Source organism: Perognathus longimembris, chromosome 11, assembly GCF_023159225.1.
Source record: "Perognathus longimembris pacificus isolate PPM17 chromosome 11, ASM2315922v1, whole genome shotgun sequence".
NCBI lineage: Eukaryota > Metazoa > Chordata > Mammalia > Rodentia > Heteromyidae > Perognathus > Perognathus longimembris.
This window is the reverse complement of record NC_063171.1, coordinates 3959380-3985313: the sequence shown is the minus strand read 5'-3', so window position 1 is coordinate 3985313 and position 25934 is coordinate 3959380. Positions and strand designations below refer to the sequence as shown.

General features: G+C 36.6%; 1 protein-coding gene across 2 annotated transcripts in view; it reads left to right on the top strand.

The window, feature by feature from the left end:
- The window catches only part of Slc27a6 (solute carrier family 27 member 6), a 57771-nt gene extending 32868 nt beyond the window's left edge, over window positions 1-24903 (top strand). The window contains exons 5-10 of one of the 2 annotated variants that reach the window (XM_048356796.1): window positions 6820-7014; window positions 16199-16289; window positions 18751-18949; window positions 19858-19955; window positions 21128-21258; window positions 24012-24903. In XM_048356796.1, the coding sequence (XP_048212753.1) occupies window positions 6820-7014; window positions 16199-16289; window positions 18751-18949; window positions 19858-19955; window positions 21128-21258; window positions 24012-24188 (891 nt within the window). In that variant the 3' untranslated portion in view covers window positions 24189-24903. Of the gene's footprint in view, window positions 1-6819; window positions 7015-16198; window positions 16290-18750; window positions 18950-19857; window positions 19956-21127; window positions 21259-21767; window positions 21840-24011 lie in introns of those variants that run through there. The other variant, XM_048356797.1, reaches the window with a different exon arrangement.
- Window positions 24904-25934: the final 1031 nt, after the last annotated feature.

Sequence of the window (25934 nt, the reverse complement as noted above, 5' to 3'; positions counted from 1 at the left end):
TTGCTTTACTTCCCCTCCGCTTGGGAGTGCTGGGCTTGTCCGCTCCTTCCTGTGCGGTCCTTTATCACTCTCAGGTGGGAGCGATGGCCACAAGTAGCCTCGGATAGCGTGTGGTCGCAGGGTGACCCAAACCCGCCAAGGAAGACATGGACGCGTGGGTCCCTGGAGAAAGCCTCAGGGGCATTCTGGTTTATTCAAATGAGGAGCCAACAGATATACCCCCAAAGGCGGGCACAGGAGAGGGGCCACTGGTTGGCCACAAGGACTGTTCCTCAGGTGATGTCACGGGACTTCCTTTATGGGCGGAGACCCAGCCCCCCCAAGGCTAGGTCCCCATCAGACATGCCTCCAGGGGTGGGGGCTTCTCTTCCTGTTAAAGGTGGAAGGAGAGGGGATGGGCTAAAGCCAGCTGTGCCCTCTTAAAGGCGCAGTTGTCCCCAACACACCATTATAAACAATACAGAGGTAATAGCTTGTCTACAGATCTTTACATTTCCTGTGGGATAATTTCCTAGAAGAAACCAGAGTTATAAGTAACTTCCTGACTTTATTACCTATTTAATATATGCACTCTAATTTATCTCCTATGGGAGTGACTGAGCTGGCTACCTTCTCAACAAAGACTGAGTTTTCCTTCAAATTATCACTGTAGTAAGAAAGTATGATGTACTTTGCAAATTTAATTGACTTTCATTTCTAAGATGGTGAATGTTTGCCATTTTATTATATATTCTGATTACATTTTGTCTTAATAGTTAAAAGTATTCCTTTTAGGGGCTGGGGATATAGCCTAGTGGCAAGAGTGCCTGCCTCGGATACACGAGGCCCTAGGTTCGATTCCCCAGCACCACATATACAGAAAATGGCCAGAAGCGGCGCTGTGGCTCAAGTGGCAGAGTGCTAGCCTTGAGCGGGAAGAAGCCAGGGACAGTGCTCAGGCCCTGAGTCCAAGGCCCAGGACTGGCCAAAAAAAAAAAAAAAAGTATTCCTTTTAATTTTACTTTTAAGTATATTCAGCACTCCATAATTAAATATTATTCTCTGTTCTTGTTAATAGTTTAATTTATGATTTAAAATATACTTTCTATTCCATAAGCAGCAATAATAATAATGATCCAAACATTAACTTATTTTGTTTTGTCTCATGTGTAGTGAGTTTAAATCTAATGAATTAACTTTATTTAATTCATTTATTAATTTATTTAAATTAATTTTATCTACATTTATTCAAAGACTTGAAAATAGAAAATCTAGTTGTGGGGGTTGGGAGCTGGGAGTATGGCTTAGCAATAGAGTGATCACTTGCATGCATGAAGCCCTGGGTTCAATTCCTCAGCACCACATAAACAGAAAAGGCCAGAAGTGGAGCTGTGGCTTAAGTGGTAGAGTGCTAGCCTTGAGCAAAAAGGAAGCCAGGGACAGTGCTCAGGCCCTGAGTCTAAGCCTCAGGAAAAAAAAAAAAGAAAAAAGAAAAAGAAGAAATAAAGCCTAGTGGGGGAAGGGTGACATTGTCCAGAAAGAAAAGTTCTCTTTACCTGACTTATGTAAACCCCTCTTTACATCACCTTTATAATGACAACTAAAAATAAATAAATAAAATTATTTCTGATGATTCTGAATTGAAAAAAAGAGGGAAGGAAAAGAAAGGTTAGGTAGCACTCCAATCCTCTTCCTTCTACTAATGGTTTAATAGTAAAACTCTTTATTTGTACTAAAAAATAAAATAAAATAGAAGCCCTAAAAATGGAACTAAAAGCCTAAATATTTAAAACATCATCAAGTTGACTTAGATTGGAAGGAGCACAAAATACTCAGATAATTGCTAAAATCTTTCTTTGAAAGATGACAGAGAATCCATATATAAGCAATTCCGAAAGGATAAAAAATGGTGATTGATATCACACAATTTTACAGATTACTGGTATAATTACTGAAAGTTATGAATAACATTATTCAGTAATCTTTAGCATCCAGGGCTATTTGCTACAGAAACATTGAAAAGGTAACCTCATGATGATTGTATTAATCATATAATTGATTAAAATTAATGATCATATTCATTATTCTATATAATTCTAATTAAATTTATTCACACCTATGCACATGTTTTATATTCATGCATATATTATGTAAATATGCCCGTGGCTATCAAACTATTGTTTATGTGTAATAGACAATTTTAATACATCTTATTTGCTTATAATATTCCTGAATCAGACTATATATGAAACTATATATAGGCACACATGTATTTTAATTTAAAGAATCAATTGCCATTCATATATAATGACCCATTGCATTTTCTGACCCCCTTCATTCCTTCCTGCTTTTCAGTTTGTTTGCTCCTATATTATATTATATTATGTTATTTTTGCTTGGTGATAAAGAGTACTCATTGGTATTTCTTCTGGTACCATTCTACCAAAATCCTAAGTTTTCATTTTCATTTGTCTAGAAATAAATATATATTTTTTTTTAAATTTTTATTTATTTATTTTTTTTTTTGCCAGTCCTGGGCCTTGGACTCAGGGCCTGAGCACTGTCCCTGGCTTCTTTTTGCTCAAGGCTGTAGCACTCTGCCACTTGAGCCACAGTGCCCCTTCTGGCCATTTTCTATATATGTGGTGCTGAGGAACCAACCCAGGGGCTTCATGTATACGAGGCAAGCACTCTTGCCACTAGGCCATATTCCCAGCCCTAGAAATATTTTTTCAACTTTTTTCTTTTTTGTCAAGGTTTATTACAGAGGGGTTACAGATTCATATGTAAGGCAGTGACTATATTTCTTGTTCAACTTGTTACCTCCTCTCTTATTTCCCCCCTCCCCGTTCCCCATTCCTCTCTCCCCCCAAGAGTTGTGCAGTTGGTTTACACCAGATGGTTTTGAAAGTATTGCTTTTGGAATGGTTTCTCTTTTTATCCTTTGTCTCTCAATTTTGATATTCCCTTTCCTTTCCCTAGTTCTAATACCCATATAAACAGTATCCAGGGTACTCAGATGAGATACAGTGGTAGCAGGGGTACAACCATAGGAAGGGAATACAAGAGACTTTTGCACTAAAAAAATTGATTTTTTTAAAACTTACTCCATTTCAAATAAATCTTGCTCAATTAAGACTCCTTGGTGTGTTCAACCCTAGTCTTTCTGTTGAGAAACTAGGAACTTGCCATTTGTCTACATTGGAAGACTTCCACGTCTACAAACAACTGTAATTGTAATTTGTTTGTATAGGTATAGATGTTTATTATAAAGATTGCACTTAAAATATAGTGTGAAAGCAATAGGAATATCTTTTGATTTTACTGTGTGTGTGTGTGTGTGTGTGTGTGTGTGTGTGTGTATGCGTGCACTGGTCCTGGGGCTTGAACTCAGGGCCTAGATACTGTCCCTGAACTTGTTTGCTTGAGGCTAGCATTCTACCACTTGAGCCATAGCTCCAATTCCAGTTTTTGGCAATCAGTTGTAGATAAGAGTCTCATGGAGTTTCCTACCTGTGCTGGCTTTTAACTGTGATCCGCAAATCTGAGCCTCTTGAGTAGCTAGGATTACAGGCAAGAGCCACCAGCACCTGGCTTTGCTTTTACTTTTGAGTAATATGCTCATGTGGTATAAATGCTAGGTTGAAGTTAATTATCTCTTAAGATCTTCTGGGGATATGGCCTAGTGGCAAGATTGCTTGCCTCGTATACATGAAGCCCTGGGTTCAATTCCCCAGCACCACATATATAGAAAATGGCTAGAAGTGGCGCTGTGGCTCAAGTGGCAAAGTGCTAGCCTTGAGCAAAAAGAAGCCAGGGACAGTGCTCAGGCCCTGAGTCCAAGGCCCACGGATGGCCAAAAAAAAAAAAAAAAATTAAAAAAAATCTTAAAGGTATTATCCCACTTAAGTGTTCTTAGTCATTGTTTGAAGGTCACTCATAAATGCCCATGTGCTCCCTGTCGGGATGATGTGTCTTTTCACTGTTCCTGAAGTTCTCCCCTTTTTTCTTATTTTTATATTTTTTTCTTCTCATGATTCTTACCAGAAAATGTCAAGACGTATCCTCTGTGACAGTTTTAGATTTTTTAATCCATAGTGAGGAGCGTAAAAATAAAATTATAATCATTATGCCCCCAACAGCTATTTTGCTTCTGTACCTTTGCTTGCTAACCCATGGGAAAGTGGAAAAATACCAGCAGTCTTCTATAGCTACTCTGTAACCACACGCCCCCCACACCCCTCTGTGAACTCTGTACTATCCGAATCTGGGCACTGGAGATAACGACCATCTGGCGCCAAGACGTGATTAATCCTCCGCGCCTGAAGCTCAATCAAGGTTGGACATAAAAAAGTGTTCGTTTTCAGACCCCAGCCCGGATCTGGGCACAAGAGATAGGAACCATCTGGCTCCAGGAATGTGGCTATGTGACCACTCCTGGAGGCCCACCCGGATCTGTACCCCAAGGTTAAGGCCGTCTGGTGCCATAATTCGGCCCGGAGATCCAGGCCAATCCTGAGGTGACCAGTAAACTAGGGCAAATGTCAACCAATCATGTACTTGTAACCAAGGGTCTTCCCCAACTACCCTGTACCCATCTATAAAAGCTGTGCTGGAATTGTGCCCTGGGTTTCTCAGCGTCACTGGCAACGAGTGTGCAGAGGTCCGGGTTCGAACTTGCAATAAACAACCCTTGCAGTTTGGCTTTGACTCTGGACTCTGATGGTTGTCTTTGGGGGCTTTGAAATCTGGGCATTACAATAGCTTGCTGCTTTAGAAAATACTCAGTTGAATTTTCTTTCTCTTTTAGCAATATTGGAGTTTGAACTCAGGGCCTTCTGACTACAAAACTGTCTGTCTGCTGCCTGATATACACCTCCTAAAAGCCTTACACAGATACGGTCTTGCTTTTTGCCTTGGGCCACCTCAGACCACAGTCCTCTTATCTAAGTCTCATTGTAGCTAAAAATACATAATGACCATGTGTTTGGCTCATTTGATGAGATGGGGGTATCTCATTTATCCCTAAGATGGCCATGATTTAGCTAGAATTATAACCATGTATTATCATGCCTAGCCTAAAATTTCTTCATGTATTACTTTTCCACTCTCTTGTTGTTCTGTAGGACTATTATTACATGTATTTGAAACTTTCCTTTTACATATTTCCTTTCTATTTTTAATCCTTTAAAAATATATTTCAGAATGTGCTGCTGTAAACCTGGATGGAGAGAGCCAGAGGCTCATGCCTATAATCCTAGCTACTCAGGAGATGGAGATCTGAGCACTATAGTTTAAAGCCAGCCCCAACAGGAAAGTCTGAGAGGCTCTTCTCTCCACCAAAAAGCCACAAATAAAGCTCTGGCTCAAGTAGTAGAGCCCTAGCCTTGAGCAGAAAGGCTCAAGGATAGCATCAGGACCTGAGTTCAAGCCCCAGGACCAGCACCCCCCCAGAAACAAAACCAGCCTAGCTGGTAGTGGAATTTGTCACCAATGTCCCAATTGCAAGTACAGGGACACTGATTTCTCTTTCATTGCCATTGCTAATTTATTATTACTTTTGATTATATTTATTGCTTTTGATGATGATTTCAGGAGCACATAGAAAACCATAAACATACTGAGACCACAGTGATTTCTACTGTAATTTTAGCCAGTCCAATATTCCTGTCACCCAATAAAGTGCCTTTTAAATTTGCTACAAATCCAGTTAAATATTTAATTGAATTTACAACCCATTTGATTTGAAAATATGAACTATAAAGTAAACCCTGAACATATTACACATTCTAAAATATTTCCATATAAATGTTACATATTTTCAAGTTAAATATCATGTCAATTCTGTGTCTTCAATTTTTTTTTTTTTTTGGCCAGTCCTGGGCCTTGGACTCAGGGCCTGAGCACTGTCCCTGGCTTCTTCCCGCTCAAGGCTAGCACTCTGCCACTTGAGCCACAGCGCCGCTTCTGGCCGTTTTCTGTATATGTGGTGCTGGGGAATCGAACCTAGGGCCTCGTGTATCCGAGGCAGGCACTCTTGCCACTAGGCTATATCCCCAGCCCCCTGTGTCTTCAATTTTATTGTTCACTTTAAGGTGAGTTTTGGGAATTCATGGTAAATGGCTCTATATACTTGAGATAGATACTTTTTCTCTGATGGATAAACTGACAACCAGAGAAGGAGTCAACATCATTTTCAATGTGTGTGTGTGTGTGTGTGTGTGTGTGTGTGTGTGTGTGTGCATGCACACACACATGCTGGTACAGAGGTCTGGGCACTGCACCTTATATTTTTCACTCAAGGCTGGTGCTCTATCATTTGAGCCACAGCTCTGCTTCTGGCTTTTTGATGGCTAATTGAAGATAAAGGTCTCATAACCTTTTCTGTCTTGGCTGGCTTCAAATCACAATCCTCAAGTCTAGCCTCCTGAGTAGCTAAGATTATAGTTGTCAACATATTTTTAAATTTTTTATTTCTAATAAATGATCAAACAGGAGGAATAAACATATTTTATAGCATCACAAAATGAATATTTATTATCCCTTGAAATATACTTTCTTCTGTCTCTGGTATCTGCCAAACAAAAAGATCATCAATAATCTAGAATTTAAAAATACCTTTTCTAGATGTACAAATAGAGGCTTTATTAATCTTGGCCATTGTTAATCTCACAACCTATTAGATTCACTTGTATATAAACTGGGTTTTTTATTTCTCTCCCACTAATTCATGTATGTAGCTTCTATGCAACTTTCAGGATCTTTTCCTATGTAAATAATAATGAGCGAAAACAATTGGGATTTGGAATTGTTGGCAAGTAAAATCTTTTCTTCCCACAGAGAGAAGGAGAAAAGGATCATAAAGTCCGATTGGCAGTTGGGAACGGTATACGGGGTGATGTCTGGAGAGAATTCATGAACAGATTTGGGGATATCAAAATGTGTGAACTTTATGGAGCTACTGAAGGAAACATTTCTTTCATAAATTACACTGGGAAGATTGGAGCTGTGGGAAGAACAAACATTTTTCACAAAGTAAGTGTATTATTTTATTAAAGGTGATGTGCTAATGACTGCTAATTCTCTTTCCTAACTCTGAAATTTGTGCTTATAAATTACAATAAATATGGCTACAACTTTTACGTATGTATGTACCCGTATATGTATGCATATATCTGTGTATAAGTACATATCTTTGGTTGGTTGGTGGGATTTGGATTTGAACTCAAGGCTTCATGCCTTCTTAGGCAGGTTCTCTGCTGCATGTGTCACAACTCCAGCCCTTGGTGTTCTGGCTGTTTTTGAGATAAGGTCTCCCTTTTTACTCAGGCTAGCCTGCACCCCAATTCTTTTATTTGTGTTTCTTGAACACCTGTGATGACAGCTACATACCACCACATGAAGCTTTTTCTGTTGGGATGGGGTCTTGTGAATTTTTTGCCAGGGCTGACCTTAAGGCTCTATTGTCATGATTTCAACCTCCTCAATACCAGGAGCCATTGTGCTGGCTTACAATCTGGGGTAAACAATAGCATCTGGAAGTACTTGATGGTGCTATAGGTTTCTCAGGCTCATCATCTCCCATGTTTTTCTGCTAAAAAAAGAGGGATAAAGATACTTAATTTTGTTCACTGTTCAAGTTCACTGATATAATGTGTAAATAATGAACATAAGTCCCAACATATACTAATGCAACCCTTTCTATTTTCCTTGGTTATTTTCTTTCACTAATTCTTAGCTCTTGCCATTTACACCATTTGAAACATATGTGTAGGCTTCTAGTAAATGATTTATTTAGAAATTATACCAAGATAGCACTAAAATCTTAAAGGCAGATGAATAAGGCACCTTTTTAGGCGTAAAATATGGACAGCCAGTTGCTTTATAGCAACAATGAAAATACCAAAGACTGTAGGCAAATGTCTTCAACTGCCTTGAACAAAATAATTGCCAAAGTCCAGTTTATACACAGCATAATACGTTTTAGAGTAATGGTGAAAATAAACTTTCAAGATGTATAAAGCAAAGTTAACCAAAAATGACAGAGAATATTTGGCCTATACTAGGACAATACACACAACAAAGAATACTCATTCTTTTCAAGTACAAAAGTCCTGGACCACTTAAAGGATTCTCAGCCATCAAAGAATTGATTACTTATGAATACATTCTGTAGCTAGTTCTTTGTTTTGTTTTTGTTTTTAGTTTTTTGCCAGTCCTGGGGCTTGAACTCAGGGCCTGAGCATTGTCCCTGGCTTCTTTTAAGTCTAGTACTCTACCACTTGAGCCACAGCACTACTTCTAGCTTTTTCTATACATATGTGGTGCTGAGGACTCAAACCCAGGGCTTTATGAATACAAGGTAAGCACTTTACCACTGGGCCATATTCCCAGCCATCTAACTAGTTCTTTAGGTTGAAAATAAATTTTCAAAAGACAAGCAGATAATCTATGCACTTGAAAATAAAATATTTCTAAATTTCTGAGTCAAAGAAAATTCATATCGAAAATATTGCATTAAAAACTCATGGACCTAGATAAAATAGCTAAAAATTAGCTGAATTGTGCTAATATCTATACTGTTAGTTATAAGGCACAAGAAAAATCAAATAAAACAAAAAGGAATGAAATGAAAAAGAGCAGAAATCAATGAAACAGAAAAAAGTAATTGAAGAATGTCAAAAGAAATGCAAATATGACTTTTTAAAATATAGAGCTAGGTTTTTAATGCTGGGTGGAGGGAAGTCTGGTAGCCCTTCTCCCCAGCTATTGTCTTCATGTTTAAGACAATAATAGGCTACCTTGAAGGAGTCTCTATAAGTAAATTCGACACTTTATTAAATGAATTTTACAATTTTCTAGAAAAAAATATAACTTAATGTGTTGACTCAAGAATGATCTCATCACAATAAAATGAATTTGTAGTCCAGATCTTGCTGTTTGTACTGGGTCTTGCTTCCCTGGTAAATGTGCCAGATATTCAAAGTGTAAAGAATTCTACATTTAACATTCCAGAGACTAGACAGGGAGAAAAGAACCTTGCAGCTCACTTTCTAACTCCCAAATTGACTGACACACATAGTGGAAGAACAGAAGTTGACAGGCTGGTGGCCTGGCATAAGTGAACGTATGTGAAGAAAGACTTTAACAGTTAATCATTTCTCTCCTCCACTTTATTTCCTTAGTGGTAAAACACATGCTTAGAAGATTGTCAAGCTCCTAACTCAAGCCATTGTTGTCTTAAAAAAATCCTGTAAGAATGCCATTGTGCAACCTCTGTGTGTATGCATTACTTGCATCCCCTCATGAACTGCCTCACATCAAAGAATGACTGGGAGCAATACGCATGGTGCTTGGCTTTCTAGTCTGGGGATCACTTTGCAGTATCTGCAAGTAGCTGACAAACAGATGCTGCTCATGCTGCACTTGCTCATCTTTTCAGTCAAGTTTCCCATCAAAACTGGCATCAGTCTCATCAATGTTTTAAATCTAACCCAACGGTGGGGCACACTATTTTTATAATGCATTTTTTGAATGTTGAAAGTCTAGCTGAAGGCAAGAAATGCATATGTGACCTGAACAAGAAGTAAGTGTTGTTATGATTAACTTTTACACCAACTGCAGTTAAATTTGCATTCTAAGTTTAGTGTTCCTAAGCCTCCTTTGTGAAACTGGATCATTCCACAGTGACATCCAAAAAGCATCTGAGGACTAGACACTCATACACTGGAGACCAAAGGAGGGTATGTGCAGGGGAGAAACACAAAGGCACAGTGCCTAGACACTCACACACTGGAGACATAAGGATGGTGTGCTCAGTGGAGCAACACAAAGGCCTGTGGGCCTCCAATCATATCAAATAATGTTTATTAAAATGAATTCCAGAAAATGGTCTACCTACCTCTCTTGGCCATCTGGTCTACCTACCTCTCTTGGCCATCTGTATAATACAGATGACTTGCAGTTTCTATTACTGACTTAACTAGACTATAAGGTTCTAGTGTTTTAAGTTCCACCAGTCAGACTGTACTCATGTCAATAATATGAAATGTCATGATTATCTCCAATTTGGGAAACTTCTATTTTTCAACTCATTTTAGTTCCCAATTCAGAAATTAAAAATAAAAAGAATTGTCCTTCATCCTATCTGGATTCGTGTCTGTCTTTTATTTTTTTCACTCACATGTTGATTTATTACATGTCGGGCAAATTTAGCCCTAGTGACTGTTTTATAATTCAGTAAGGAAATGTGATAAATACAGGTATCAAAAAATTTAAACTTGGGGATAGAGGGGTGGCTGAGGTGGTATGGTGCCTGCCAAATAAACCTAAAGCATCAGATACCAAATTGAGTCCTAATCTCAGATGAAAAACAAAAAAGTAAACTGAATGAGGATAGTGCTTACTAGTTCATAGGGAGATCAGCCTCCAAAATAGAGAATTTTCTTACTGAAGGACAGTGGCTAGGCAGCCAAGGAGGGTTCCTTGGCACAAATACATTTTTTATTTGTTATTGTTAAATGCATACAGCTTGAGGGATAATATTCTATACATGCCCGGAAGACAATCAATACAAGAAATTTGGTGATAGCATATATGATAGACAAACTTAAGTAAATGTCACAGACACACTTCTCCTTTCCCAAGATATTTTCTTTTTTTTTTTTTGACCAGTCCTGGGCCTTGGCCTCAGGGCCTGAGCACTGTCCTGGCTTCTTTTTGCTCAAGGCTAGCACTCTGCCACTTGAGCCACAGCACCACTTCTGGCCATTTTCTATATATGTGGTGCTGGGTAACTGAACCCCAGGCGGCATGTATGTGAGGTAAGCACTCTAGGCCATATTCCCAGCCCTCCCAAAATATTTTCAACTGGAAAAAAAAATAATTAGGTGGTAAGTATGAAATCCATGTTAATGGAGAAAAATGAATCTACATAAAAGGTAACTGAAAAACACAAATGCACACCAAAATAGTAAGTAACTCAGAATGATTAAGAAATGTTTGGGGGCTGGGGTTATGGCCTAGTGGCAAGAGTGCCTGCCTCGGATACACGAGGCCTTAGGTTCAATTCCCCAGCACCACATATACAGAAAACGGCCAGAAGCGGCGCTGTGGCTCAAGTGGCAGAGTGCTAGCCTTGAGCGGGAAGAAGCCAGGGACAGTGCTCAGGCCCTGAGTCCAAGGCCCAGGACTGGCCAAAAAAAAAAAAAAAAATGTTTGGGAAAAAATACTTTTCTAGCCTTTAAATCTTATAACATGTTTATCTTTAAAATGAAAGTGCGAAAGATAAAAAAATTTTCAAGGAAATCATAAATCTATAAAAGAAATTAAATGTAAACATTCTCAGGTCAACAAAAAATGAAAGGAAAATAAAATACTATAGAAGTGAGCATCACATTGAAGTACACAAAAAAACAGATGAGCTAAAGAGTCACATACAACAGCACACATTCACATTGTTTCAAATACAATCTCTCGCACACACAACAATAATGTAAAAGAAAACAGATCGTTAAATGTAGACACAGTGATCTTGCATGTACTTAATTTGTATTCCTGTAAAAGAAAAAAAAAGATCAAGAAGAAAAATAATTTTTGTAAAGCAGAATAGAAGAAAACTTTGCTAAATCCTTCAGTCATTGGCAAATGAGAGGATTATGTTCCAGGGAAAGAAACATGGTACAGAATGATCATCAGAGAAGTATACACTGATGAAAATCACTGAACAAAACATTTAAGAATCAGAACAAGTTAAAGTATAAAGCACAAAGGTTTTATTCTTTATACTGTGCAAAGTGTTGCATAGTTAAGTGTGAGACATAGCTCAGATATCTCTAGAGATATAAAATGCTCACAATTTCAGACAAAAACTGAAAAGAATGTCTTCACCTAAGGAGTTTAGTTCTAGCTAAGTTGTTCAAACATAAAGGAAACAAAGAGACTGTCTCAAAATATTTTCAAAAATTAGAAAACATAATTAGCCACAAATTTATAGGAATGCAATATTTCTCGTAAAATATTCACTAAAATTAAAGTTCTGGTCAACCTGAAGAGAAAATAGAATTTACAAAGATGGAATTAGTCCTGTGCTGGAGGCACAACTGTAATCCTAGCTACTTAGGAGGCTGAAGTCTGAGCACTATGGTTCAAAGCCAGCCGAGGCAGGAAAGTCTGTGAGACTCTTATTTCCATTTACCACCAGAAAACTGGAAGTGGTGTTGTGGCTAAAATGGTAGAGTGCTAACTTTGAGCTGAATCAGGAACAGTACCCAGGCCCAGAGTTCAAGTCCCAAGACCAAAAAGAAAAAATTGAATCACCTTCAGTTAAAGGTTTTATTGTCAGTTTTGAATACATTTAAACATAGTAGATTTGCACAGGTCCAAGTTATATCTATAAATGGAATGGAAATATAAAACTTGGGAATACAAAATAATTGTAAGATTTAAAAACTCATAGAGACATCATAAAGATCAAATATTAGATTAAATTGACCCATTTTCTTAATTCTTTGTGTGTGTTTGTGCGTGTGTGTGCATGCGTATTGGGAGGCAGTGATACTGGGGACTGAACTCAGAGCCTTGGGCTTGCTAGGATTTTCTACTACTCAAGCCCTACACCATGCTACTTTCTGCCTTGTTTATTAAAAGCAGTGTCTTATTCTTTGTTTGGTCCAATCTGGGCTGTAATCCTCCTATTTGTGTGTCCTAGTGTAGCTGAGGATGTCTGATGAACATCACCATGTCCAGCCATTAATTGAGATGAAGTCGTAACCTTTTTTGATGATGCTAGCCTCAAATCTCTGTTCCCTGATCTTCACCCTGCTCCCCAAGTAGCTAGGGTTAACTTTTTCATAAGCTTCTTTTTATTAATCATCTTAAAAGTGAGTGTCTTTTAGGCATTAAGAAAGACAGCAAGCTAAAGAAAAAAGAAGAAAGGTAGCAAGCTGCAAACTTAGGAAACATTCTGCAAAGGATCACTGTTACCTCTGGCATCACTTGCAATTTCAGGAGTCACTAAGGTTTCATGATTTGCAACAAGGACTCCAAGCCCTTACTGAAAAAATCACAACACTCATGCTTACAGATGATCACAGCTAAATTATACAAATTAAAATGAGTCAGGGAAGATATAAATAGGGCAGAATCCAGGAAAATACCAAGTGGGCAGAGTGTGCCGATGTGATCTCTTGTACAGTAAGAACTGCCACTGCCCACATGACCTACATCCGTTTTCTTCTTCTAAGGAACTGAAGCTGGATGGTCCCTGCCTGAATCACATTGTTTGGGTGGTAAGAAACCCCACTCTAGATCCCATCGTTTACCTACAATTGCCCTTAGTACTTTAGACCAATAAATACAGTCCTTTTAAAACATGACATTGTAAAGACTTGCTTAGACATTGTTCTCAGAACATGCAGGTGAAAGGTGTGAGTGACATCTTCTCAGCAAAGTTAAATTTGCCACCACACAAGGATTGATATCCTGGTTTCTAGTATCAACTCTGACTTTGTAACCTTGATGAGTTACTTTTCTTTAGGTTCACAGTTTCCTCACATATTCCTTGAGGGAATGACTTTTGGGTCCCTTTGCCAATCTATCAATTCATGAATTTGAGTGTGCAAAGGCACATTGGGGAGGGGCCATTGCACACAGCCACACATGTATGGGCTGCATCACCCTAGGGAGTCTATCTGTGGAGATGTTTGTGACTGAGCCCCTGGGAGATGTGTGCTGGAAGTACACTTGAACTTGTGTTATGTGAACACATGGTAACTGTTTTTACTTGTGTTCTTATAACACAGCCATTGATAATATCATGAAGACCTCTTGAATGTAGAAAGAATCCCTGTACTTTTAACTGATCCAAGTTATTTCTAGAAACTGTACTGTGTTTATTTCATCTAAGTTACACACTTTTTCCAATTTCTGGACCACCATGTCTAGCGCATCTGATGACATACACATTGAACAGTAATTGAGTGTGTAATGGATCCCACTAGTCCATCCTTGCCAAATTAACCTTAAACAAATAACAGGCCTGTATCATTAGCTGCTGGGAAATGTTTCAACCTGAAGCATGCTTTTAAAAGGAGATAAAAAGGAGTCATGAGCAAGGCTTTGTTCCTACCTTACATAGTGCTTAAATTAATTGTAAAGGCTTAAATATAACTCTTAAACTCTGAGCAACATATTTAGAATACAGTTAAATGCTCAATTGATATTTGTTGCTATAAGTTAGATGTTAACACAAATAGTGAATTGAGAATGATGCTACATGATGATTTTTCTAAGATTAAAAGCCAAGGACGTTAGTGTTTAATCTTTGATACTATTCACATTCACCTTTTTCCATTTCTTTATTCATTTCTCTTATTCTGTCCCTCATCTTTCTCTCATTTATCTTCCTTATCTATTTTTTCTCACCTCATTTTATCATTTCATATTTTCTAAATCAGTTTAGTAAGATTACTCATGTTTGATAAAATCTCATAATTTATGTATATATATGTGTGTATACATATATGTGTGTGGTGTGTATATATATGTATATATGCATATATATATATATATATATGTTGGTTAGATGCAACCAATTTCTCCAGGTTAGAATGTAGGGGCTTGTGTGTCAGCCCAACATAGTGAAGTAGTCACTGCAGATATAGCAGAGCAACAAAAATACCTGGAGTTTAAAAACTCATCAGCTTGGGGGGCTGGGAATATGGCCTAGTGGCAAGAATGCTTGCCTCGTATATCTGAAGCCCAGGGTTCGATTCCCCAGCACCACATATATAGAAAATGACCAGAAGTGGCGCTGTGGCTCAAGTGGCAGAGTGCTAGCCTTGAGCAAGGAGAAGCCAGGGACAGTGCTCAGGCCCTGAGTCCAAGGCCCAGGACTGGCAAAAAAAAAAATAAAATAAAATAATAATAATAATAATAAAAAATAAAAAATCTCATCAGCTTGGTTTTTAATATGATAAGGATTCTCATATGAATTTGTCATTTCACATCATAGTGGCCTATAGAAGTTCTACTAGATGTTAGTTTCAGCACACTAATGTGAAAAGCAAAGGAAATATCCAAATGTAACCTTAGTTTTTAGGCATTCTAAGAAAATAAGAACAAAAATTCTGATATTTACATGGTACATATTCTGGCTCCATTATAACTTTCTTTACCTAGGGCTTGGAATGTAGCTTAGTGGTAGTGTGTTTTACTAGCTTGTACAAGTCTCTGGGTTTAGTTTCTTGGTATCACAAAAACAAAACATAAAAGAAAAAACATTTAAAAAATTAAATATATTGAATAAAGAGTTTTCTTTATCAATGGAGTTTTAAATGATTACAGAAATAGAGTTCTTATCTATAGTTATGAGAATATGTATATAATTGAATGATAGGTTGCTTTTATACTTTCATGTCACTTATTTGTGATAAAGATTGAGTAATGTTGGCTAAGGTGAATGGCAGCACAAAGGAAATGAACATGCTAGGCACCAATGGCTCACACCTGTAATCCTAGGTATGTAAGAGGCTGAGATCTGGGCACAGCTATTCAAAGCCAGCCTGCGCACATAAATCAGAGAGACTCTTTTCTCCAATTAACCTACAAAGAGGCAGATCTGAAGGTGGGGCTCAAGTGGTAGGGACCAGCCTTAAGAGAAAAAAAAAAAAAAGAAAGGAAGGAAGAAGAAAAAAGAAAGAAGGAAGGAAGGAAGGATGGAGCTGGAAGCAAAGGAGTGCTACTCACTAGTACACTCTTTTATGGTCTTCATATACTTATTCGACTTTTCATCAGCAAAGTAACTTTTTTGTTGGTTAATGAAGATTTTCAGTCATGCAAAATGAAAACTTCAGGAAGTCTCTTACTCAGTGGTCTAACATTACAGTTAACACTAGTAACCTTTAATTCTGAAGGGATAAAATGGCCTATTTTCTGGTGTGTGTTACGTATTTACAATGCAAAAGTTAATTTGGAAATACTGAAAATTAATTTTTAAATATTGCTTGAATTAATTTCATGAAGCAATTTAACTGTGATTTTTATCTGCATGAATGTAAATCAGATCAAATTCACTACATTTATATAACAGTTGATTATTTTAATGACGCCATATTCTAATTACTTATTTCATTTGAGCATAAAACCTACCAGTAAGTAGATGTCATTGCACAAATAATTGAATGCTTCTTATCTTGTTTGTTTAATCTTACCTCTGCAGCTTTTGTTCCCTTTTGACTTGATAAAGTACGATTTTCAGAAAGATGAACCTCTGAGAAATGAACAGAACTGGTGTGACCCTGTGAAAATAGGTAAGACAAACATTTAGCTATCTCCTTAGGCCAACTGTCAAAGTTACTGGGTTCAGAAAAGAAAAAATAAGTAGCTTTAATATGTAATTAGAGTTATTGGGATTTTAATTCTGCTGATAACAGCAGCTCTCAATTAATTACATTTCTCTCATTTAACTTCATAGACAGTATCCAAGAACAGAGCATTTTCTGAGGAGCTTCCACAGAACTTAAAACCCAAGTGTTGTCTTACAATTATAGTAACTGCTGATATTGGAACTTGAATTTCAGAGCTGTGTTTATTATGCAATCACACAGTTTCTTAAAAAGTAGTTGATCCCAAAAACCTACTTTACTCCTTAGGAATTTTCGTAAAGAACTGTTCAATGTATTTTTTCAGTATACTTTAAGTCAAGGCATATGTTTTCACAATGATAATATTTCCTATTTATATCTGATATGAACATGGCTCATTTATGCATTTTTTGCAGTAATTAGTCTTTGGAGAAGAATCTGATACCTGTATCCTAAGGAAGAAAAACAGAGAATATAAATTTTGAGACCAGTAGAACGTGTCTTGTAAGCTTCTAAAACATTGGAAATGTAGACTGGTAATATAAGTGGTGATGATGAGGCTCTGAAGTCAGATGGACCTATGTAAATAACCACTCCTACATTTGACAGCCATGTGACATTGAGAAAATTGCATTTTTTTTCATTTTATTTACCTGTAAAATGAGGCCTTTCTTACATGTTTGTGCTGAAGATTAGATGGAAAATATATGTGAATTGAAGCCCTCAGAATACTGGCTGATACCTAGAAAGTGCTCAGTAAATATGATGAGGAGGAAGAGGAGGAGGAGGAGGAAGAAGAGGAGGAGGAGGATGGGGTTGATTATGATAATGAGATGAAGATAATGATAACAATGATAGGCCAGTGTTAGTGAAGGACTGTGACTTTGAGAATGAGTAAACCAAGGCTTTTTTTTGGTATGTCTTTTGGCCAGAGGCTTGTGGGCCCTTAGAAGCCAGAAAGTTCAGAAGGAATCTGAGGAAAACAAAGTGTTAACATGACAACAAATTTTCAGTGGCTGGTTAGAATGAACTCCCAGCGTGGTGGGAAATGTTGCCTGCAGATTGTGCAAGGTCTACGAACCATTCATTCAGACAGAACAGACATACATATCCCATCAGCTGCTGGAGGTCAACTGTCTATTGTGATAATTGTGTATTCCTTTCCAGTGATATAACAAATGCCCAGCGGTTCTTGGCAGATAAAAGATTCTTCTCCACTTCAAAGGCCGTGCACATGCTGCATCTCTTTACAGCAAGCAAAGCAAAGAAACAACAGCCTTGATTTCCACACAACAATGGGACTCTCCATTATAGTTTTCTTTTTAACTTAGAACATTTGCTTTATTTAAATATGTTCTTCACCCATCTTTAAAATAAACCAAATGCTTAACATTAAAAAGCTTCCTCAAAATTTCAATTTAAATGATGAGCCCCAACCACAGGTTCTAAACTTCCACAAGGCAACATCAGTATCCCAAAGATCACAATATCATAACTGAAATGAAATCCCACCTCAATGCAAATTTAAGAAAAGCAAACTGCAGAGTATTTTCAGACTACCAAGATTTAACAAGATACTACTATTTAATATGCCTACTTCTTAACTCTCTATCAATTATCTTCTTGTCTTCTCTTAGAAATAATCTTTACCCTGCATATTTCAAAGAAAAATCTTGATTCATTATGTTTTGTTGGAAAAATCATTTCAATTAATGTACCTAAGTATAAGTAGACCTATTTAAGTATGATAGGATGGGAAAGCTGTTCAACCTCTCATCCATTCACCCTTTCATCTCTTATTTGTCAAGGATTTCCAGAATCACATTTCAAGGGAACAAACTATTTCCTTAAATTTCTAGCAACATATTAATCAGATCAGAGATAGTGTTTTACAAAAACTTTCCACAAAATTATAGAGTTGAGTTTAAATTCCAGGCCTATCTCTTTCACACATTTTTGGCAATGACCTTCACTCTTCTGGACCTTAGTTCTTTTATTGTGAAACATAATTATACTACCAGCTTCAGAATATTTCTGCAAAAGGCAAACAAGATGACACTTGCAAAGTGGAAAATGTTCAATGAGTATCACTCATATCATTTTATTAAAATAATTATTGAATCTAAAAATAGTCATTAATCTAAGTGTAAACAAAATTTAATATACCTTTCCCTTGGACAATTCCTTTTGATTGTTTTGTTTTTTTTTTCTAAAGCAGCTCCTTTGTTGGAGCTCATCTGTGAAAGGATAGATCAGATGTAGGTACAAAGAGTTAGTGACTTAAAATACAATAGAAATTCGATGGCCACATAGGTTATGCTCACAGGAGATAATTGAGATCTGTGCATGTCGTGTGTAACAACAATTGTGATCAGATGACCAAAAATAATGTTCTTTTCTCTTGCAGGTGAACCAGGACTTCTTATTTCTCTTGTGAATACAAAGAATCCCTTCTTTGGCTATGCTGGTTCTTACAAACACACAAAAAACAAACTGATTTTTGATGTTTTCAGGAAGGGGGATGTTTACTTTAACACAGGAGACTTGATGGTCCAAGATCAGGACAATTTCCTTTACTTCTGGGACCGGACTGGAGACACTTTCAGGTGTGAGCTCCCTATTGGGTGCCCTGCATATTTAATAATGGTGATCCACCCACCTATGGAAATATCAGACTCCCAGCTCATTACTGCCAGGATACAGCTGGCCTTCGTCTCCACAATGCCTCCTTATTTAAAAATAGATTCTCTTGTTTCTAGACAGAACTATAAGTTGAATTTTGATATTCAATTTTGTCATTATTATAATGAGCCACTTTAGTCCAAATCTGTGAGCTCTTTTTTATGTATATTAAAAGGAGTTCATACGTAACCAAAGTTAACCATACCACTTAAACCTTCTATACACACACACACACACACACACACACACACACACACACACACGGATATAGCAATGAGGTATAATTGGTAGTTTAGCCAAATATAAGCTTTTGTTACATAATGATAAAATTGAATCCGAAAAAATATCACTTTATCTTCTTTTCTGTTTCCTAAGATTAATTTAGGTGTAGTAAATTATTTTGCATTAGTAGTCAGTACCCATAGAAAACAGAGCAGCCCAGTGTGAATATGCAGGGCACACACCTAGCCTTTTCTCTCTATTCCAGGGACATATAGTCTCTCAAGAACCAGAGATAAAGAAAGTCTTAAACTATTTTTTTTATTTTTCAATTTAAAGGGTTTAAAAAAAGAGTGTCATTGTTATGATGAATTAAGATACATTTGTCAGTAATTTATACTTGTAAGATTTACAGTTATTTTAACAAAATTTGATGCATATTTTATTGAGTTGCTATCAAAATTGCTATCAAAATATAAAGATGTCTTTTGTTTATAATAACTAGTGATTTTTGGACAATAGGTGCTTTCACAGAGCTGAATCCAAGGCACTAAAGCTAAAAGTGGATCACTGGTTTTTCAGATAAGGATGCTTTAACTTGTATTTTCGTTAGGTGGAAAGGAGAAAATGTTGCAAGCACAGAGGTTGCTGACACTATTGGAATGCTGGATTTCATACAGGAAGCTAATGTGTATGGTGTAGCTGTAGCAGGTATGACTTTGAGGGATTCTCAGAAACCAAATGTGAAGTGCAGTGGGGTTTTTTTTTAATGTATTTTGCTAATTAAATGTATTAAAACAAACATCCTAGTCTTTTCTTGGCAAGAAATGCCTTTTATCCAACTAACAGACATCACGCACAGGAAAAAAAAACCCACTAAATATTAATGCATGACTGTATGTGCAAGCAGAGTCTACAGAGAGCTGGTTAGTGACTCACTGAGAATAGTAGAAGCTTTTCAATAGCCAGTTATCTTTCCTGTGATACCCCGGGTTTATACATAATATTGAAGAGGAACTTGTTGCAGTTCAAGTACTTAATAACAGTAGCTTGTATTTGATATTGTTATTTTAATTACTTTTTTTTTTGGCCAGTCCTGGGCCTTGAACTCAGGGCCTGAGCACTGTCCCTGGCTTCTTTTTGCTCAAGGCTAGCACTCTGCCGCTTGAGCCACAGTGCCACTTCTGGCCATTTTCTGTATATATGGTGCTGGGGAATCAAACTCAGGGCCTCATGTATACAAGGCAAGCACTCTTGCCACTAGGCCATATCCCCAGCCCCTGTTATTTTAATTACTTAAAAGACTTTATGCCCCCTTTATGAATATGTGTATGATGATAATTTCATGATAGTGCAAATGGCAGAGAAAAAAAAAGACCAATGTGTAGGCTGTGTGTGTGTTTGTGTGTGTGCGTGTGTGTAGGATATAAAAGATCAAAGGCTAGAATATTTAGTAATTAGCCACTAGGTATTAGATAAAGGCTCCAGAACATTCCTTCTAGATTAAGATCTATAAATGTCACAATAAGCAGTACTTAATTATGGAAACACCAGTTTCTAGGTTTTTTTTAACTAGGAACAAGAAATATGTCCTTTTTATTTTTCACTAATACGGAAAATGTATGTAAATGTATATTACACAGGAATATAGTTTGTTTCAAATGTTTTCTTTCTTAGCACTTATGTTGGTAGTAATAGAATCAAATTATGGACAGACTATGTCTTTTCTGATTATTGTCTTCTTCCTAAGAAGCAAGTCATATTCTCCTTAGAAATATTACCGTTGCAATAAGTTTAATTAATATATTTGTGATGGTAAGTAATAGTTTTTAAATATTCATCTGATACATATTAAAAATGATTTTGCTTAAACTTTTTTCCAGGTTATGAAGGAAAAACAGGAATGGCTTCCATTGTTTTAAAACCAAATAAGTCTCTAGATTTAGAACAAATTTATGAACAGGTTGTGACATCTCTCCCACCATATGCATGTCCAAGATTTTTAAGAATTAAGGTAAATTTTCCAACTTAATGTATTACTAAATTTAAGATAAGAAAACCAGAAGATGGTTTACTAGAAAACAAATTTTGTATCCTTAGGATAATATGTCCATTTTACTTATATAAGGAAATGTAAAAGTAACAAGAAAATATACAGAGGTAGAGTTCATGCTAATTGGTACCACATTTGAAGCCTAAGTAAGTCAGACACCATGATGAAACACTAGGACATTTGTCTTTGTCCTGCCTACAGAATGGCTCTCTTCCTGGCAGTTAGAACCACAGGAAAGCGGTGGTCCCAGTGAAGGTGATGAGGCAAACCACACCTTCCAAAGATGCATCTTGCTTTTACACAGACATGTGTCATCTGAAGACACTTGGCCCTGTTCACATAGAATTAGATTCTACCATGCAGACATCAGAGAGCTGACAGGAAGTGTGCAGAACCTGAGGCATTTGGCTTTAAGGAATACTGCTTTTAATTGTCATCATTTTCTTTTACCTTTGCTTTATATTTTGGAGAATTCTGAGATCCTTACTTTGAGAATGAAGACTCTATAGAGTAAAAAGAAAAAGAATTTACTCAGTTGCTAGGTAATTTAACTTCTTCATTTTTTATTTAATCATTCTTTTATTTAATACTGGATATCAAATATAATTTCCCAACATTAACACAAATTGTTAACACCCAATCAAAAGGACTTCTTTTTCTGGATACAATTGCTTTTTATCATGAGTAGATCCACAAAGGGGAAAAGACTGTGCCTTGTTCATTTGAAGGCCTTTGTGAAGCAACCTTTATGGCCAAGTCACACTATCTAATTGGATAGAAGTATATATTGCCTTTTTATATTTTACTTTTAAGAATTTTCATATGCTATCTTAGATTATTTTCACAACTATCCTCTGAAATACTAATAGCAAGTAAATATAAAGCAAAAGTATTATATTTTATTTGAATTTTTGAGATAGTTGTGGATTTTCATCTACTTTTAAGAATTAATATATAACCAAGTAGCAGTGGCACATGCCTGTCATCCTAGCTACTCAGGAAGCTGAGATCTGAGGATCATGGTTCAAAGCCAGCCTGGGCATGGAAGAGTCTTGTCTCCAATAAAGTAAAAACAAAAAGCAGGAAGTGGAACTCTGGCTCAAGTTTTAGAGTACTAGCCTTGAGCAAAAGAAGCTCTGGGACAGTGCCCAGGCCCTGACTGCAAGCCCCAGGACTGGCACAAAAATAAGTAAGTAAATAAATACATAAAATTAATATTTAGAGCCAGAAACCAGTGTCTCATGCCTGTAATCCTAGCTACTCAGAAGGCTGATGGTTCAAAGCCAGTCTGGCAGGTAAGTCTGTGAGACTCTTATCTCCAATTAACTACCAAAAGGCCAAAAGTGAAGCAGTAGCCCATGTGGTAGAGAGCACACACACACACACACACACACACACACACACACACACACACAAACACACACACACAGAGAGAGAGAGAGAGAGAGAGAGCCTACAAATCTTCTACCCAGTTTACTCCAAAGCACATCTTATCACCAAGAAATCAACATGATCTAGTCTCTGAAAATTTGTACTAGTTTACATGTGCATGCACATGTTATTTGTATATGCTTTTCATACATTTTTATCTTCTGTGTGGCTTTATGTGTCCATGACTCCAGCAGACATGAAGAATTCCCGCTCCCTAAGGATGTTATTCATGTCCTTCTGTAACCATAGTAACATCCTTCCCCCACTCCACCCCTTAAAACAGTAAACTCAGATAGGATGGAAAGTTGAGAGAGCCAGCCATATTTTGTAAGGGTCTTTTGTGTAGGGTAACTTAAAATCTATCTTCATTAAGAAGGAGATATATCTTTTTTTCTTTTCTTATTTATTGTCAAAGTGATGTACAGAGAGGTTACAGTTTCATATGTTATGCCTTGGGTACATTTCTTGTACTGTTTGTTACCTCCTCCCTCATTCAGAAGATATATCTTGACATTGGATTGTTCCAGAAAACTGGAGCCACTTTGTAAAAGTTTTTAAAATGTTTTAGTATCATTAAATATCTATAAATTACTGTTTATTACTATTATTATGTTTATTGCAGCATTTTCTATAGTTAACACAAAGCCTGACACTTAAACCTGATAGTCAGAAGTCAAAATATTTATTTATAAATGAATTGTAGTAATATATGACTTGAAAATACAAAGTGAAAATTACTTCTGACTAAATGAGTGAAACAGCTATTTTAATAAAAATCTAGCACAGATTGTTAAGGGCTCTTTTTCCAGTAACCTACAAAATTTGTAAAATGTCACAGGAAGCAAAACAGTTGGAATAAAGCTGACTTTCCCCTTTCATTCTTCTTGGGAAAGTTGTCTTATATAACTTTTAACTTCTACTAGTATTAGGATATGTATTTCAAATGTGCTTTTAATCTATTTGTTGATTATATTCATAATTTTATGTTTAATGAGTTAATTTTTAAATAAAGTTTAGATATAAATCAAAGTTTAAATATTTTATAAGGTCTTTTAAAGTTTCTAATGTTAAAGTCGTCTATGGCCATACCACCCTGAACGCACCTGATCTCGTCTAATGCTAAAGTTAAAGTATATACAAAGAATATTAGACAGAAATGTTAAAATTAAATATGTATTCTATAATTTTATTGTAACATGACTATAGTATTAAATATTTTATTTATGTGTATTAAGTATTGTGGGTAATAAATAATTCCACTCATCCTGATGATTGCTTTGTAGAAACAAATGGAGACAACAGGAACTTTCAAACTACCGAAGTTTCAGCTGGTAGAAGAAGGATTTGATCCACTGAAAATTTCTGAACCACTTTACTTTATGGATAACTTGAAAAAATCATATGTTCCATTGACCAAAGAACTTTATGATCAGATAGTGCTGGGGGAGATAAAACTGTAAGACTTGAAGGTAGAGATTTTTACAGGCTATTCTAGGAAGGGAAGACAGACTCTCCTTCATTTACAGTTAGTTTCATCTCAATAAACCAACCATAAACTCAAAATGTCATGTCAAAAAATCTCAATATACCTTGCCTAGCAAACGTCACATCTTAGCAACCAGTACACCGTGAAGTATTGCGTGTTAGCCCTCAAGATCATGTAGCTGGCTGGGAGCTACTGTATTTTGACTGGCCAGCACTCCAGTAAAACACCATACTGTATATCCCTTGAAGGCGAGATAATCACAATTGAAAGCAGACATTTTACTGAATGCTTACAGACAAGTAAAATTTAAAATTTGTAGTTCCAGCCACCATAAACTGGGAACCAAGTATGATTCTTTACTATAAAACGAGTAAAGGGAAGCATTATTAGTTATGGGTTCTATTTCTTTAATATGCAAGAGTATTTCATAATGTAGTAAAGCTTTAATTTGCTGTAATTGATATGAACTTTGGATGATTGCTCTTTTCTCCTACTTGAAGGTTTAGTTCATAACTAAATATCTGCCTTTGTGTTAAGGATTTTAAATAATGCATAAACAGTTAACAGTTCGAATAGTTGCTTTAAAATACTTTGTAATTTGTAAAGTTTCTAGTTTTCAATGAATGATTCAGTTTTACTCACATATGTTGTTTTTATATGTGCTGCTTCCATAAAATTGTCTTCATTAATATGGCATTTGTGTCTTCATTTTGATGTTAATTGTAAACAAATGAAGCTGGTAGAGTAAATGCTTGCCCTCATACATCTCCTTTCTCTTAAAAATCTGACAACAGAATAAATAACCTGTTAAGCCCATGGCATTTGAAAATTTATATATATATATGTATATGGAATAAAATCAAAACTAAAATAGACAAAACACCTCTGGTATGATCACCAAGATCAAAGGCAAAGAGAAGTTACTTGGAAAATTTGTTATAAGAAAGAGCAGTAGGGCTGGGGATATGGCCTAGTGGCAAGAGTGCTTGCCTCGTATACATGAGGCCCTAGGTTCAATTCCCCAAGCACCACATATACAGAAAATGGCCAGAAGTGGCGCTATGGCTCAAGTGGCAGAGTGCTAGCCTTGAGCAAAAAGAAGCCAGGGACAGTGCTCAGGCCCTGAGTCCAAGCCCCAGGACTGGCCAAAAAAAAAAAAAAAAAAAGAAAAAGAAAGAAAGAGCAATAAAATGTTCATAGCTGTACTTACCTTAATTGGAATCATCAGACTCTGGGCTTGGATTTTTAAAATTATTATTATTATTATTATTTTGTTTTGTTTTAAGCTAGAACCACAAAGTTGAATCTTCTAATAAGGTGATGAAAGGTTTGGCTCTAGTGTGAATGTACCAACAAAGGCTCATGCACAGGAAGCTTGGTCCCCAGTTTAGCAGTGTTGAAGTAATGGAACCTTTAAGAGGGTGGGGTACAGACAGCTATTGATTTTTGTGGGTTGGTCTTATACCCTGCTACCATAACAAAGTTTTTAATTATCTCTAGTAGTTTGGAAGGGGAGTCTATAGGATCCTTTAAGTACAGGCTCATGTCATCTACAATTTTTGTAGATAAGTTTATGTCTTCCATCCCTATTTGGATCCCCTTTATGTTTTTCACTTGTCTTATCACTCTTGCTAGGAATCCCAATAAGACAAAAAGCCTACAAAATAGAGAGTTCTGCCAGCTACACATCAGACAATGGCCTAATATCCAGAATGTACAG